This window comes from Podarcis raffonei, chromosome 17 (assembly GCF_027172205.1).
Source record: "Podarcis raffonei isolate rPodRaf1 chromosome 17, rPodRaf1.pri, whole genome shotgun sequence".
NCBI classification, from domain to species: Eukaryota; Metazoa; Chordata; class Lepidosauria; order Squamata; family Lacertidae; genus Podarcis; species Podarcis raffonei.
This window is the reverse complement of record NC_070618.1, coordinates 18,623,455-18,641,704: the sequence shown is the minus strand read 5'-3', so window position 1 is coordinate 18,641,704 and position 18,250 is coordinate 18,623,455. Positions and strand designations below refer to the sequence as shown.

Genomic DNA, 18,250 nt, shown 5'->3' with positions numbered 1-18,250 from the left:
AATCATATCCTGTGCTAAATAAAGTCAGAGGACAGGGGGTGTAAACGTGAGGCAGCATGCAATACTAAAAGGAATCAACTGCATGCTTGATTCTATAGCCACACAAAAAAAGCCTTCTGTACATACTATGATAGGAAATATACCAAATAAAGAAATCTGTGATCACATTCAGGACAATTTACAATACAGTCAACAGGCTTGGCAACTAGAGTCTTTTGGTTACACAGTGGAGAGAGTAAAACATTAGTGTCACAGAAAATATGACAGTGAGATTAATCCAGATATCAGTACATCCATGATTGTATCAGTAACTAGCACCTTGGGAAAGAGTGTTCAGGTATCTTTACTAGTGTTGCGATACACAGTTGTATAGCAACGCTGAAAAGCCACAATATATAATCAGACTGAATGCATAAATGCAGTGAGAAGGAGCACAGTCCTGTGCTATAACAATTGCTGAAGTGTGCTTTGCAAAACCAAGCCATTACGACTGTAATCCTATATACACAATTACCTAGGAATATGTCCTACTGAATTCAAAGGGACTTAACTTCTGAATGCACATGAACTGAATTATGCTGCATATCGCATGTATCAAACTGCTCTCTATGCCTATCAGAATAGGAAAGACTCCAAGCAATGATTCTGTATTTCCCTGCCAATACATCATCACAAGGAGAGGAGCAAGGGTGCACTGGGAATCCCAGATGAAGCTGTGTCACAGATGACTAGAAAAGCATCATTGTTTTTCAGAAAGCAAAATCCTATACCTGAGTCCTGACTGGGCAAAGTGGAATGTAGGGGGCTGAAACTAAAAGCAGTACAGGCAAACTCCAATTTGCACAGGGGTTGCATCCCGGGTCATTGCACGCTTGTGTGAAATCCTGTGCAATTCAAACACCCCGTTCTGCCACTGCCCCACCCGTTTCGCACCTTGAGTGACATCTTTTATGACATTTCCATGTCACTCCCAGGTTCTGCCCTGTTTACGTGTGTGCGATCACACACAAATCTGTCACACCAAAAATGGGGGTTGTCTGTACTAATGCAGCTATCCAGCAGTTGAAAAGAGAATAAATTACACTTAAATACCCCCCCCCCCCCGAAACTATGTGAGTAAATATATGCATGTTTAACTTTTTAAGCATAGGATGAAACGTGTCTTCTGTTTTAGTCCAGAAAAATACTCTGCCCCGTGCCACTGGTTAATACTTGTCAGTTGGCAGGCTGACTTGTCTAGTAAAGGAAAACTGTGAACAATCAAACTCACTCTCATAAACGGTCCTCTCCCCTTTGAAGATGAATTCCCCCCCGATATCTTATTTTACTGTGCTATTTAAGAAGACAAAAAAATGTTATCTTTATTAAATACCTCCAAAAATGCCAGTATACTGTAATGTAATTGGGTAATGAATCAACTTGTCGATTCTAGTAACAGACTAATTGGATGAAGGCAGCCATGTAAGTCTGCGTACATAATGCTGTACCTATATCTGGATATATCCCAGCTACTTTGGGTGTTATGAAAGCATGAATGGTTTAACAGACAAGTTGCAACACAGAGCTATAATGAGCTTTTAAATCACCGATACTCACACATAAAAGGGGGCCTGATCATCAGCAGGTGTTGGAGAAGATCTAGAATGTGAAGCATACGACGCAGCATCTTTTTACAATGGTGTTAACAAATGTCAGTGACTTGTGCTGAATGCAAGATGCGCACACGCGCCATTAAAAGTGTGCACTCCTATTCTCTCTCCTCTTCTCCCCTTTCCACCTCCATTCTATCCACACCTCCCAACAGAAAGCATCTGCTCTTTATTGGGAGTGTATAGCGGTGATTATTAACAAGCATGAAAAATGGAACCGCAATCAATCTTTTATTTCCTTGATCAGAGATTCATCTCCACACGTTCGGTGAAGGCAGGTGAATTCTGAATCAGCTCGGTAATTATCTGGCAGATGTTACAAGCAGCTGTTACGACTGCTGCTAAAAAGCAAAGCCCTAGATATTATTACAGAAATTGTAAGGTAGAGTGAGAAGTGAGGCCACACATCTGCTTGTCTGCTTAGAAAAAAAATGTACATGTTTGGATAGATGATAGATAGATAGATAGATAGATAGATAGATAGATAGATAGATAAGACAGGCATGCCCAGAGGAACTGAACTTTTGGTCTGCTTCTGATTGGATAGGATAGAAAGCTAAGGACCCTTATTAGGAAGCGAGTTGTGCTCACCTCAATGTGTAAAGAGGATTTTTTCCTATTCATAAAGAACATGCATTCACCTTCCGCCATTGACTGGACTTAACCGTCCAGGGGTCATTTACCTTTTACTACATACATGCAATTTAAGCAAATGACAATGATGCCACTAATAGGTCCAGGAAGTTACGGGTTACACCAGTTTCTTGTAAATGACCTGGGTTACCTGAAAGTATCTTGTCTCTGAACACCTAACATGCAGTTAAGATAATGCACCTGTTGCTGTTGTCTTCAAAGAGTAAGCAGACGGCAAACTATTTCAATTCACTGTATTTTATTTCTAGGCTTTAGATTTTTGTTCCTCTTTCAAGTAACAAGCTACCCTGCCTCTAAGTCTACATGTGTGAAATACAAATGTAGGTACAAGATAAACCACTTTCCTGATATTTGTCAAAGATGTACTGAGAGTTATACTTTAAAACATTATTCTTCTGTCTTAATGCCATGTGTCATAGTTTCTGCAATTAGCCACTTTTTCACTACTGAGATTTTTCTCAAAGAAAAGAATCTTTGGCAAACAGAGAGTAAACTTCCCCTATAAAAATTCCAACATATCCCCTAGTTTATCTTCCTGAGCAAAGGTCTTCAGTCACAGGAGGTGTGCAATCCAAGTTTTCTCCGCATCAAAGAGCAAGGAGCTGAGAGGCTCTTCTTGCGCCAAGCATGCACACAGCGCAATATAACAGGGCACAGCTCTCTCCACTCAGAAAGACATTGCATAACTTGGGTCCCATGGGGACATGCTTGCATCTGCTAGAAGCTGGAGGAATCTGTTTGTGTGGAAAAGGGGGGCGGGGCTGGGACACTTGCTGCCTTGTGAGGGTGAAGGAAAACCAGCAAGTGTACTAGTGAAAAAAGGAGCCCTTCTTGCCCAAGGAAGGCAATCTGATGCTGATCTGATGCAATCTGATGCAAGAGAACATAAAATGTTTATGTCAAACCCACCTAACAGGTTGAATCTGAAGGGATCCCAGAGTGGGAGTAAAGGAAGAACTGTACCCCAGGGAGGACTGGCAGATTTAAATCAGACTTAAATCTTAAGGATGCTCATTAAAAGCTGTAAACTTGGGTCAGAGCAGGCCGTGGTGAGAATCACAATCTTGCATTTTCTTCCTGGACTCACACTGGCAATTTTGAGTTGTTTTCTAGCCCAGGCATCCCCAAACTCGGCCCTCCAGTTGTTTTGGGACTACAACTCCCATCATCCCTAGCTAACAGGACCAGTGGTCAGGGATGATGGGAACTGTAGTCCCAAAATATCTGGAGGGCCGAGTTTGGGGGTGCCTGTTCTAGCCATTTAAATTCTGAATTTGGAACATAACTTCAAGGTAAGTGTGGAATATGATGTCCTTCAAGATTATTTTTAAAGATAATAAATAAATAAATACACCAGACATTGTTCTTGTACCAATTGACTCTACATACTTTATATCTGGTCCAACGAGGGAATGTCTCCGCAGCATAGCTCGTGCCTGTGCGTTGGTTAAATTAGTGGTAGGTTCCTCATTGACAGACAGAATGCAGTCCCCAACACCAATGCGCCCATCGCGACTTATGGAGCCCCCATGGATAATGCTGCGGACTATCATTCCAGAGCCATCTTTATTGGAACTTACTGTCATCCCTTAAAGGAGAAGTAGAAGAAAATAAAGAAGATACATTTGCAGCCAATATTACAGGTAATACGGTAGCAAATTCCAGCCTATGAGAAGACCCCCCAAAAAAGTCAACCTAAACCTTATACATAGGTGTTTTTGCTGATAGCAGATATGCATCCATAGAAGCAAACCACCACCTACAACCTCCCCACCCACCCACCCAAAATATAAAATAAAACCACATGTGAAATTTGATAATATTAAGATAAGGCACTTTTATCAGAATCATTCTGAGCAAGATGCTGATATTTACATTTATGCAAAGCTGTGAGCGTGACCATAACTTCTGTTTCTTGGCAGCTGTCTAGCACAAACTCCATTCTGAACATCACACTGAAACATTGAGGAATTGCTATTTTTACAGTGTAATCCTATTCAGAATGAAGTCCCCTTGATTTAAATGGTCCAGCTTCCAGGAGTTATACGCTATGCAAGGGCTTGAGAAGCTTCACTGGGGTTGTGCCCCAGTTGTGGAATACCCATCACCTCTCAGTTCGGCATCAGATCAAGACATAGTTATTTACTCAAGCATTTGGAAACTGTTAAGTGCTCAGCTTGAGATTTTTATAGATGTTGCTCTATAGTTTTATAACTGATGCTAATTGCAATCTGACCCACTCTTGCATCTGTTTAATGGCTTTGTGGTTTTAGAATGAGTTTTATTGTTCCCCACAGGGAAATCTTGTAATGAAGGGCAGGATATAAATATTTTAAATAAACGGGATTTGCTTCCAAGTAACAGTATATATAGGACTGCAGTTTCAATGTGCTGTTGTTCGTTCATCCTCTGAAGAAGATTAGACAGTCTTGTGAGGCTTTACTCAGTGTCATGTTTGCAACAACTCTTAGCTGAAGTATTCGCTAAAAGAGGCAAGCAATAAATTCTATCAACTAATTCCAATAGCCCAATGTCAAATGCTTTGGAAAGATTTTGTTGGACACGTTTCCCATAATTTCTCACAACTAGGGATGATGGGAGCTGAAAGCCAAAAATACCTTAAGGGCCATATGTTTCCCATCTCACCACTAATTACTAGAATTACATAGGTCGGTTTGATATTATTGACTCACATTAAATCTCATGCCATATCATGAGCAAAACAATAGAAGGAATTCCACCCAATTAGCAAAACAAAACAAAACACCTGTGTTGAAATATCTTCCTACTCTCCTGAGAAAAACCTATTCCTGGAGACAGCACCATGGACCTGAAAAGTTGCAGATTGCCTACACAGCAGCCACACTCTCAATGGGTTTGTCTGTTGTTGTTTTTCATACCATTACACAGTTTTATTTGGGGAGCAAGTAGGCAGAAATTACAACAACGGCAGAAAAGGTGATGCAGATAAACTACCTAAACTTGAATTGCCTTTTGCAATAGTAATCGTCTTCTCAAACTTGTTTTTGTTTGTATTTAGGGTTGCAGAATACCTCCCAGCATGCGTTAAGCTGTTATTTTCCATCAAGAGTACGTGATCCTGATAAGAAGAAAAACAGTGTCAGTTTATAGAGACAAGTAACTGGAGAGCATTATTGGATTCCGTGTGATTTGCCAATTACAGATGGTTTCCAATCTGCTAGGCATTCACGTAATACGAAAATGTATAATTCCTAATTTGCTTACAGAACTCGTTTCCCTTCAAATTAATATGACTGAGCTAAAGGGATAAAAAAGAAGTAACACGATGGTTTACTGCTAAAACATCAGCATTTATGCAAGTTCCTTGGCAGCAAAGCAAGAAAATAAAGCAAACTATCTTCTTCAGTGCAAGCAGCAGCAGAGTGCTGGAGAGGTAGGCAGGAGTATAAGCCTGGTTTTATGCCAAAGTCTTCCTGCTTTGTCCAAGAACAAGCTCCTACTGTGTGCTTGTGCTGCAAATCAGCCTGACCTAGAAGAACGAGAGAGAGAGAAACCCTTTGTATCCCTGCACCCTTTCACTTTGGAGCTCTCTGCAAACTTAGCCCTTACTTACTATCGCTCAGAACAGTTTTACAGAACGGATGCTACGCTGACAGTAGTAGCGCAACCCTTTGAAACTGGCCTAGGCCATAAATTGATCACCAAAATTGCCATCTTTACAACAAAGCCAGCCACTTCAGTTGTCTTTGGTGCTCCCTGAACAAGAGGAACTTGCACTGCCAGAAGGACACCTGGGAGATATACCATGTTGCAAGGGGAGCCTGTTATTCCACAATTCAACCAGGCTATCAAGGCTGGCAGAGTTATTAAGGGAGTTCGTAAGCACAGTAATATCCGGAAGGCTATCAGTTCCGTTTTGTGATCCCTGGAAATACTGGCATTACTGCACAAACATACGCAATGAAACACTTACTTTCCCAGTAGCATCAGGGTTCAATCTAGAAGTTAAATTTGCATTGTGTGAGGCTTCAGCTGTCCAAGTTCCTGTGCTTTCATGTTCAGCTTGTTTCTTAGGAGAATGTGTTACTGGATCTTTTCTTGTGCTCCCAGCAGACTGTTCCACACATACATCAGCAGAAGATCTGCTCTCTCCTCCCCTTTGCATTAGATCCATGGTGTACAGGTTTTGCTCCGGTAAATGGTAACCAACTGAGGCATTTGAACTTTCTTTGCAAACAGCCTATAATTTTTTTAAAAAAAGTTTTTAAAAGTTTATTTGACTTTTAGAGGTTTGGGTTTTTTTGAATAACAGCTTGGTATGTTATTATTTGAGAAGAGAAGAATCCCTGCAAAAGACCCTGATGTTGGGAAAGATTGAGGGCACAAGGAGAAGGGGAGAACAGAGGACGAGATGGTTGGACAATGTTCTCGAAGCTACCAACATAAATTTGACAAAACTCTGGGAGGTAATGGAAGACAGGAGTGCCTGGTGTGCTCTGGTCCATGGGGTCACGAAGAGTCGGACACGACTAAACAACTAAACTGTTGTGTATTGAGTCAAAGGATTTTATATCTGTATTATTATTGTCTGTATTTGCATTAGGGTAAAGTAACTGCCTTTTGGTTCCAGAGGGTACAGCTACTCTTGGTTCATTTAAGCTGCTGTATTTGGATCCTCTGTCTTATTGGTTTCCTCCAAAAGGCAGGACTGTGATTGCCTGATATTGTTCCCTCCAAAATGTATCCTTTCTAGCTAGTTCCCTGTCCCTATAAATGTAGCTCTCCCCTCCTCAGTTCTCAGTCTTGTTTGCTTTAATAAAGAAGTGTTACTACAGAACTGTCTCCAGCATATTATGTCAAGAGAGCTGAAATCACAAACCCCACGTCACAACATAAACAACAACAATGTTATTGTTCTGCCCATCTCTTGAAAGTGAATTCAGCAAAGACTAAATGCTTTTCCAATCACCAAGATAGAACTAAAATCTCTGCTCGTCTACTCAGAAGTTAAGTCTCACACAGTTCCGTGAGACCCAGCCCCAAGTAAGTGTGCATAGAATTACAGCCCATCAGAACAAAACCGACACATGTTTACTCAGAAGTATATCTCACTGTGTTCAGTGGGGCTTGCTTCCAGGCAAGAGCACCCAAGGGTATTCAACCAGATTTTGCTCCAAATCGTCCTACTGAAATTCATAGACCTAACTTTGTCGTGGTCATTCATTCCAATGCATCTACTCCAAGTAAACATAGTTGAATGCCAGCCTAAGGATACAACCTTACTATCCAGTTTCCTGGGAGTATGCTCAGGGCAGCACATTTTCAAGTAGACACGATACCAAACTACACTGACAATTTGATAAAGAGCATGAGACATTTCAGACAGCATCAGCATTCCTGAACAGCACCTACTGTTCTGAACATGTATATAGTTAAAAATCTAGGGCAATAGCCACTCTTCCGTCTCCACTAGCGCAACAGACCGGTGCAAGCAAGACAGAGCTTTCCCTCCGCGCCTGCAGCCCTCCACACACCCTCCAAATCAGCTGGAGTTGGAGGACTGGGGGGGGGAGGAGGGAGAGGAAACAGAAGAGGAAGCCACAGAGTCACGCTGAGGCTTAAATTGTCCCAGGCCACGCCCCCCCAAGTGACCTGATTAGCCACCTGGCAACCTGATGTTGCCGGGGTTTTCCCCAGCATGACGCAGGATGCCGTACCACCCCGACGCTGAGAGGAGTGGCTAGGTGGCCGGACCACAACCCGGCCCCACCAGGAAGTGGACCTGATCTGCCACTGCAAAAGAGTAATTTCACTGGTGCTGCTTTTGATACAACCCTGCGACTCTGGTCCTAATGGAGCACTATTTGAATGCATGTCTGTCAGTAAGGGAGTTAATGTCTCGCTCGTTTCTTAACCCATCAGTGCTTTAATGTTCCTCTCAAACTACTGTATCTAAGATAAATTACCCAAAAAGCTTCATTCTGCAAGTGTGAGGAAAGGCTCCAAAACATGTAAAATTTGAGATGAACTTTTTCCCCTCTTCAAAATAATGACTGTACTGAAACTCCAATGTGTCTGTCATCTGGAGTTGCAACTGCCTGTATTCCAAACTTTAGATCTATGACTTTGAGGTCCACATGTGTGGGCTTCCTGTGCTCTTCTAAGGATGAAAATGTTTTTTAGGTGGATATTCCCTACTTCACATGTCCCTCTGCTTCTAGAAGGGTATTTTAATATTTTGTTGGAAGCCAGCCAGAATGGCTGGGAAAACTCAGCCAGATGGGTGGGGTATAAATATTATTATTATTATTATTATTATTATTATTATTATTATTATTATTATTATTTATTACCTCTCCCTGTGTGAAGAGAGGTCTCTGGCTCATTTGAAATGGTATATTGCATTGCTTTCTGTGTGGCTATTTTTATCTGGGCAAAATGAAACGTGAATTGCTACCAAACTTTAATGTTAGCATTTTACTCTCGGGTTGCAGTCTTATAAGGACTTACCTGGGAGTAAGCCCCATTGAACTCAACAGGACTTATTTCTGAGAAGACATATATAGGACTGCATCTGGTAGATGTAAAAGGAGAGACAGAGACAGAAAGAGAGTCTTTGGGAACACCAATGTGATGTCTTCTGTAAGACCAGATGTGTTGCAGAACGTACATTTCCCAGCATGCTCTCTGTCTAATCCCTTTAAGTAACAATTACCAAGTTAAACAATGCAATCTGTCTCATTGGCACAGCAAAGGTACATTCTGTTGTGGATTAGGAAATTCCATTATGAGATAAACTCCGGCTGTCGGCCCCATGGCCAGTAAGACTGAAATACATTCCAGAAGGGATACAGCCAGCTGGTGAACCTCAGGTGTGAAAGATGAGCAACTCCTTTTTTCAGGAATATACACTGCAAACCAACCAAGAAAATGGATCGACATCACCGGCAATGATGATGCCAGAACTACCATGAGTATTAAAAAAAACACAGGAAATTATTCAAGCTTAGGCGAAAAAAATTAACAGGTTGCCAAGAAATGGAAGATCTTAACACGGGGAAGAAAATGTAAAAGATGCCATCATGCTAAAGAACAGGATTGGGTATGGGATCAAAACATTTTTTAAAATATCTTGCTCTTTATGGTTAAATTTAATGTCAACATGTTGATGCTATTTTGCTGTTGATTTAATTTTAGCCTAACTGCGACATCACATTTACTAAAGGGATATAGTAACTAACTGACTACGATTAAAGATACGGAGAAAATGAACAGTGTCTTATTATGGTGGAAATATTATTTTTTGAGCAATAGTTCATTACTCTACGTTAACCTTTTTGAAAATATCCCACAGTATTATTAAAATTCATTGAAACCATTCTTCTTTTTTTTAAGAAGTGAAACAAGAGACCTCAAATTGATATTGTCCTCCTCATAAAGCACAAAATGCATTTGGACTCCGAAAGTCTGAAAGGTGTTCAGTCAACACTACCTAAATGAAATTGCTCTTTAATCTAATAACAAACCTACGAGCAGATGGAACCAACCGGGGCGACATTAGTCATTGCTACATCCAATACAGCAGCCAAACGCAAACATCTTCACATTCAGTGGTGCTTCACCGCAATCAATAAAATGATACATATTTTTCTTTTTACCTTGGGAGTTGAAGAGGGTAGTGAGATGTTATACTTCAGGTCATCGGCACAGGCGCTGCCATGCAGAGCTGAAACTGAAGACTGGAATGTACCATCATTGTCTGGGGAATAGTGCGATTCGAAGGTGGATTCCTCCACTAGATCTGCCTCACTTGAATCCACCTAACAGCAAAGGCAATTTAATCAGTCCGGCTATCTGCTGCATTTGTATCACATAAGCCCCAAACATTTGCATCTCTGGATGAATACTTCTTAGCTACCGTGCCTTGTTTTAGTTTTCTTTTTGATTTCCAACATACAAAATCTTTTGGACACACAATGAGCCCATTTCCATTTTCACCTATGTCTCCATATCCTCAAATTCAATGATACACCAGTGTTATCTGAGAATATTATTTAGATCTGAAATTGCAAGTACATCAAGTGATAAACAGGTGATGTTTGATGCTGGGGCGGGGGGAATGATTTCCTATAATTTTCTACCTCTGGGAAAAAAAATCTCATCTGCTGTCCCACTGTTGAATTTAAGAATGTGGTGCACTGCTTAAGTTTGTCTAAACAGGTCCATTTTTTAAAAAAAAAAGTTTAATTATCTTCATGATACAAAAGCTGCCTACCAAATCTCTCATTTTATTTTAAATAATAGGGTATATATATATATATATACACATTGTCCAAATTCAAAGCTAGCATACTTTTCACTAATCTTTTAATGCCCAATAAAAACGTATCCAGGATGTTACAAATCCTGCACTTATGTGATATCTCAAGTGCATGCATTAAAACTTCCTACTGAAACTTAAAAGTGATTAGTTTGCTTGAACGATGGAAGTTGCAGCCAACTAAGAATCCATCAAGCTTCTAGATAGACTTTGTGGTGACGATATAGCATGACCTGAAAAACAGCAGCAAAAACCTCACTTTGTAATGCAGTATACACATCCCCTTAACTCATTGTTGTCAATACCACTTGTTTTGCATAAGTGGTTGACAGCCCAATCTTGTGTTTCTACCCAGAAACAAATACCTGTGAGTCTACTAACTACTCCTACAGAAGAGCATAGGACAGCAGCCTTAATTTCCTTTTCCTGTATCGATGTAAGATTCTTAAAACAGGATAATGTGCAAATATGGAATTTATTTTTTGAAATCCAATCCAAGTTACTGTCTCATTTTTAGTTTTTCCACATGTGGCTTCTCCATTTTGCTTTTTTCCTGTTAAATAAATCATGGCACGGTATAATAGGTCATGTGTTGCTGTTCGCCTGAGGTTGTATTTACCTAATTCTATGACCTGCTAAGGAACAGATTATTGTTATTATGTCCTGATATGTAAAACCAAAGAGGGTGTACTTTCTTTTTCTCATGACTGTGGGTGTGAGTTTGTGGGTTGTTGTTGTTGTTGTTGTTGTTGTTGTTGTTGTTGTGTGTGTGTGTGTATTTAGATATTAGCATCTCGACCCAATAAAACAAACTTCTTAAGCCCTTAAAAAAAAAGAAGTTAAGCAAGCATTTTAAAATACGTCTTTATGTTACAATGTCAAGGCTGTTTCTCCACTGATGCTAGACAAAATTTGTTTGGTATGAAAACATAAGATCAAAAGGGTTTTAACACATTATCATGGAAAGGAAGTGGCCACTAACCAGAGCCAGCTCAGCATGGAAGAGGGCTGAATCAGCTGGCCCTTCCTCCTCAAAGGACTGGGCAGTGTAGAAAAAGGAATCTTCCTTAGCAGAAACATAGCCCTCTTCTGGTGAAAGCTGCAGAGAGAATGAAGCTCTTGAGATGGATAGTGGCTAATGTTCATGACATGCAGCGTGAGGGAATTTTTAGAAAGGGGAATGAATGGGAGCCTCCGAAAAAGAGAGAACTGCAGATTATTCTTTTAGCCCTGAGCAGGTGTAATGGTTTACAAGGCTAGGAAAAGCACTGAAGAATGAAATGCCCATGAGTTTGAAATAATATTTTAGCTGTGCACAACGGTAGTATCTAATACTCCAGTCCTGGCACCTGGGAATTTGGAATGTTTTCTCAGCCCTGATGATTTATATTTACTTCACTATATTTGCCAAAAGAGCCCGATTACCAATGTAGCTGAGCCTAACAGATTGGATTTAAACCTATTTTGTCCCACAGACTTCAGTCCCACTTACTCTCAGAATCTAAACACAAATGTTCATCAATAAGCTCCATTGAACTTAAGAGCATTGAAGTCAAGAACGCTGTGTTTGAGGTTAGGAAGAAAACCAGCTTTAAACAAATTCCTTTTTGAATTTTCTGTCAAACCAGGATGGCCGCTCCTCTTCCCATTACTATGCCCAATGTATGCTATTCCCAAATGAAGCTCCATAGCTAGGGTCAAAACAAGATGCTATTGAGTAAATGATGAATCTGAAGCCCTGATGAATCTGAAGTACAGATTGCTATTGAAATGAAAATAAAAAATATAAAGAATCCAGTAGCAGCTTATAGACCAACTAAGTTTGTTCTGGTATAAGCTTTCGGGTTCATGCACACTTCTTCAGATACACTTCAGACTGCTATTGTTTTATTTATTTATTTTTGCAGTCAGACACACTGTGGGCAGGTTCAGAGGCGTATGCTTATCACTTGATGGCAGCCGAAGCCACATCACTTACACATGTGTGAACTGACCTTTACGGATGAAACTCCACAGACAGAACTTTTTTTTTTTACATCACTTTAAAACAAAACGAGATTAGTTCACACATCCACAGTGAGTGTCGTCAGCTGCTAGGTCAATAAATGAAACGCATGCATTTGCGAACAGGCAACCTGTATGGTTTCTTGGCAAAATAGGAAACCCCAAACAAAATGTGTAAGATTTAAGTTCCTTACAGGCAAGGGCTTTGCGACTCCTATCCTAACCGTTCCCATCGGCGCTCCTTTCAGCGCTTGCACAGCTTCCTCCAGGCTGCCGTTTTCCAAGTTGATGTCATTCACGTACATAAGTCTGTCTCCGGGGAGGAGCCGGCCATCTTGTTCGGCCACTCCCCCAGAAACTAGAGAGCGGATCACAATCACCGTATTCGCAGGATCCACAGGGTCCTTTTTAAAGAAGAGGAAAGTGGGGAAAACATATTCTCAATAAATTAGGAGCCCGTGCAAGTTTTTATGCTTCTTTTCAAGATGCAGATGACCCAGCCCTAACCCAGTGAATGGTGAAACCCCACTTTCATGAGATATGTCTACATTTACATAGCAGCTGCAAGCAGCCATTAGATCAGGCATAGGCAAACTCGGCCCACCGGATGTTTTGGGACTACAATTCCCATCATCCCTGACCACTGGTCCTGTTAGCTAGGGATCATGGGAGTTGTAGTCCCAAAACATCTGGAGGGCTGAGTTTGCCTATGCCTGCACTAGATTATTTCGATTGTGCTTTGTGCTACAGCAAATAAGAGGCTCCATCAAATAATATAAATAGTGCCCACACTGCTTTATTCTCCTCTTCTGTGTTAGACATGGGCATATGGAATATCTTTGTGTAAAAATCTAAAACTAAAACCTGAGAGTTTCAGGCAGTGATCAGCTGAAAGACTTCTAATGGCTATGTGCTTCCCTATAATTAAGCATATTTGTTTATGCCGACTCAAATTATGTCAGAAGAACCAAGGGTGAAAGATAGTATTCTTTGATCCCTAACATGTTTATGTAAAAGCACTGGGGAATACACATTTCAGGAAGCGCTTTATTCATTAATGAAAATAAAAGAAGCATATTATGAATAAAATAATGCCAAATCCTCTTTATCAATCTAGACAAAAACATTACACAGGCTCCTTCAGTAGTCCAGGAATCCAAGCCAATGGGAGCTATCCAATGATAGGTACACTCAGAGAAGACCCACTGAAATTAATGGATTTTAGGTCATTGATTAGTTGGATATCCCTCCCCCAAGCTCCATTTACCTCACGAGGAATAGAAAGTTTCACTATTTAAACATCTTACGAGAGTTGTGGCATATCCAAAACTGCCAGTTTGCTGGGGCACTGAGGAGGAGAGGGAGCACTCATACCCTCCAGGACCCAATATTTAATTCCTACATTTGTAGAGATCATTTTCTTGTATATATTCAATCTGAATATTTTATCCAGGCCCAACATGAAATCAGGCTACGTAACACTGGGAGATTACGCTGGGCAATATAACAGCTTGTGATTCTAGCTCAGGAGATTATTGAACTTCTTTAATAAAACAGGATTCTGCCACTTCAGAATGCAATGGGGACTGTGGATTCGAATCCTTCCAGCAATTCGGAAAGTCCTAGCACATGGAAAGCTAGAATGCTAGGGTAGAAATTCGACTTAAACGCCTCTCTAGTGGAATAGCATTCTAAGTACAAGAGATTTTTTAATGTGAAAGCAATTCCCCACTAATGTGGCACAGTCCAATTCTTTTATGAATGTTTACATACTCAGACTTTTACTAACCAAGCTCTGCAGCATTAGGCAAAGCAATTTCACTGTTAGCAAGCATATCTATTTCACACTCCTCTGCAGCTTTGTAGGTCTTGTGCAAGACTTTGTAGGTCTTGTTATTTTTATCAATGGCTGGGCATATGCACATTCGGCTCAAATTGATAATTATATCAATTTTTCTCCTGTGAGCTGAATGTGCAAATGTCCAGCCACTGATAATAATAATAATATTTCTAAAAGAAATAGAATCAGACATAAATGGCCAAGTACATGTCTGTACCAGAGGAACGACCAAATCAGAGTTGAAAATCAAATCAGTGTTTCTAATCTGTGGAGACTCATGCCAACAATTCTGCATAATCATCTTAATAAATGTTAACTGCTTTTATTGTTATGCAATGTGTAGATTCTTCCTGAATCGTAGCAAAATACTTTATGCAAGCTGACCTGCTACAGAGATCACTGTGCCATAGAATTAGACCGAGGTCCCATAAAATGAATGATGGTCCATAGAATTAGTTTGACAAATTTGTTTACTTAATGTTGCACGTTTGACAGTAGAGTTTGGAAAGGCCTGGTAAATGACATTACATTGCTTAAAGGGGCAGAATTCCCCTGAGTAAGTACTCCCATTCTGCAAAATAAGTAGTTTGGACATTACCTGGTAATCTAATATGCTAAATCCAAGTCCCATGCTCCCTTTCTCTAGCTCAATTTGCTGTATGTTTGTCTCCCACATTGCCAAAGAAGATCCTTGAACCTCATCTGCACTCTGGCCCATATTATCCATGTCCAAGTTAGCATCCTCTGTCTCTGAAGAGCCCAGGAGTCCACCAAGATCAATAACAGACTGCAAAATGAAAGAGATTCAGTTCCATAAATAAAACTGAAAATCCTACAATTTTTACTGAAACTCGATTCCAAGTAGATACACATATAACAAGAGACTAAAAGGAACTCTGGACATTGAGAGATGGGAGAATGGCAAGCATGACTGATTTGCTTTTCTTATTCCGCATGCATCTTTATAACATCCGAAGTGAAGAAGAAGAAGAAGAGTTTGGATTTGATATCCCGCCTTTCATTCCCCTTCAGGAGTCTCAAAGCGGCTAACAATCTCCTTTCCCTTCCTCCCCCACAACAAACACTCTGTGAGGTGAGTGGGGCTGAGAGACTTCAAAGAAGTGTGACTGGCATAAGGTCACCCAGCAGCTGCATGTGGAGGAGCGGAGACGCGAACCCGGTTCCCCAGATTACGTAACTACAGCTCCTAACCACTACACCACACTGAAGTGGTCAAACGCAGAAGCTTAGATGGTGGGGACAGGCTGAGAGACAAGAGAAATGTGCAAGATCCACTTCTGATGGTACAAACATATGCAGAGAACAGGGAAGTCATTCCACTCTCTATTCCAGCCTTTCTCAACCTTGGGTCCCCAGATGTTGTTGAACTACAACTCCCATCACCCCTAGCTAGCAAGGCCAGAGCTCAGGGATGATGGGAGTTGTAGTCCAACAACATCTGGGGACCCACAGGTTGAGAACCACTGCTCTATTCTCTCCACATTCAAAACATCTGAAGCCACTCTAAAGCCACATAGGGAATAGCCCCTGCATTTTAATTTTGCTTCTAACTGTATATTTGTGTCCACATTGCTTTGCAGCTCTAACCAACCTTCCTATTAATAATGAGTTGTTTACACAGCACTTCTGCTTGACAAAATGGCAAGCTACCTCTAGCCTGCCCCCTTCACAAAAAACCCATGAGGTAATTGCTTCATTGTGAAAAACAACTATGCAACTATTTCTGTGTGTCTAAAGGACTTTGGACTTGCATTTCTTGAATGCCAACATCTTGTCCGTCCCCCCCACCCAGGATAAAGAACTAAAACGATTTTATGGCTTTGTGGGAGGAGACATTTTTTCCTTTTCCTCTGAGTAACCATACTAATATGGCCAAAGCCACTTTGAGAATCTAAAGTAGGGATTTAAACCAGGCTTTGTAGGTGGAAATATTATCTAACATTCCAGTCACTGGATCGGACCGGCTGTACCATATATGTATATATTATATATTTCATTCATCCAAACTTTTCTGATTGAATTTTCCTTCTACATCAGGTCTGCCTTCATATACCAACTATCTCTCCTCTGAATAGCAATGAAAGGCAGAATGGAAAGTGTTAAGAAGTAAATGGCTAGTGGCTCTCCACCACTGAAAAGCAAGCAAAAAGGGCATCTGTTGAAGGCAGCCAGGGGACGGATGCTTTGCATGGTGTTGTGTTCCTTGCTCCTGACTCAGCTGCTTCCAACAGCCACCCATTGGTACAGATGTGGGCTTCCCCTCCCTCTGGATTGTTCTGCCTTATCTTATTAGCTGCCATTGGTGTTATCTGATAAAGCGTGTTCTCCTTCATGGAGAGCACGTGTTGCGGTGGGGTCTGCTGAGCCACCCCTCTGTTACCAGGCAGGGTCTCTAAAGATGGCCTGGGGCAGTGATTGGTTCACTGGGTTGCTGGGGTAAAAGTTATGTTGCAATTTTGGTGGGAGGGGTAAAATGTTTAAATACTCTGCACGCAGCCTGGAGCTTTCTCTTTGCTGCGTGCAACTGTGGTGCTTTATCAGTAAAACAGACAGCTCACACAAATTGAGCATCTTTGTAGTGGGATAAAAGTGCTTCCGTTGTTCGCTCAAGTGAATGTATGTGCTTGCAAGGAAGTGACAAACCTGCAACTAACTTGCATGCAAGGCCAACTGTTGTATGTCCTTACAACAAGATCCCACATTCACTCAGCCAAGAAGAAAGACTGCTAAGGTCCTGCTATATAGTTAAGCGAGAGTTGCCAAACTGGTGCCTGTGTGCACCCACCAATACCTCCTATGGCACCCACAAAAGGTTTCTGCAAGTGTCCTCTCAAAAATCTGCAATGCACAATGCACTCTTTGCTTGCTCTTCCTATTCGATTTGTTTACACTAATTCAATAGACCCCTTAAACATGCTGACGTGTCTTTGGATGCCAGATTTGGACATCCACCTTTCCTTCTGATCAGAATAAAGAAGAACAAAGGGCTTTTTTCCGTGAGTGAATGTGGTAGTGACTGATGTGCCTTTTCCCCCCACTGATTTTTTTTGGGGGGGGGGGTTGATGTTTGGGCAGGGAGGGAATGCTCACATCATTTTGTGTCCTGTTCCTTTTTTCTGCTCTTTTTCAATACGGCAGCCATTTTGTTTTATGCCACATACCTCACAGCAACCATTTTGTGACTGGCACCAGTGGCACTTCCTCAACATCCCAAGTGTGCCCAGAGGCCCAGAAACATTGGCAATGCCTGACATAAAGCTCTCTATTTCAGAATGAGCACAGAGTGGAACCTCGAACAAGGTATAATGGGAAGAGGGGGAGAGAGAGAAAGAGTGCCTGTAGAGATTTTCTGGTTGCCTCCATTTGCCACAGGAGTAAGAGAGGCTGAAACAGCCTTGCTTAGAGTCAAGTGATCACACACTTTCTTCACAGCATCCTACACATACAAGACCCACACCTTTGCTTTGATTTACCTGTTCCATCATCTGAGATTCATCCATTAACAACTGACTAATAGGTTGAGCTGCACGGCAACACACCATTGTTACTTTGATGGGCAGGTCTTTTAAAATATTTACTACATCCTTGTGATTTTCTCCAAGCAAAGATATTCCATTTACCTGCCGACAGAAGACAAAATATTATACAGAAATATATATATATATTTAAAATGAAATTTGTAAGAAGAACAGTGCACCAGAATGACACAAAACACAATGCCCTGCAAGAATTGCAGGCACAATGCAGAAAGCAGGTAACACAAACACAAATTCAAATGTC

At 41.0% G+C, this 18,250-nt stretch overlaps 1 protein-coding gene across 22 annotated transcripts in view; it reads right to left on the bottom strand.

The window, feature by feature from the left end:
- Positions 1–18,250, bottom strand: part of MPDZ (multiple PDZ domain crumbs cell polarity complex component) — a 111,836-nt gene that overhangs the window by 53,304 nt on the left and 40,282 nt on the right. For 11 of the 22 annotated variants that reach the window (XM_053372125.1, XM_053372126.1, XM_053372132.1 and 8 more), the window contains exons 15-23: positions 17,944–18,090; positions 15,048–15,236; positions 12,804–13,013; positions 11,588–11,704; positions 9,944–10,105; positions 6,259–6,525; positions 5,280–5,403; positions 3,693–3,891; positions 1,597–1,638 (exon numbers count right to left, since the gene is read on the bottom strand). In XM_053372125.1, the coding sequence (XP_053228100.1) occupies positions 1,597–1,638; positions 3,693–3,891; positions 5,280–5,403; positions 6,259–6,525; positions 9,944–10,105; positions 11,588–11,704; positions 12,804–13,013; positions 15,048–15,236; positions 17,944–18,090 (1,457 nt within the window). The remainder of the gene's footprint in view (positions 1–1,596; positions 1,639–3,692; positions 3,892–5,279; positions 5,404–6,258; positions 6,526–9,943; positions 10,106–11,587; positions 11,705–12,803; positions 13,014–15,047; positions 15,237–17,943; positions 18,091–18,250) is intronic. The other 11 variants (XM_053372127.1, XM_053372135.1, XM_053372139.1 and 8 more) reach the window with 4 other exon arrangements.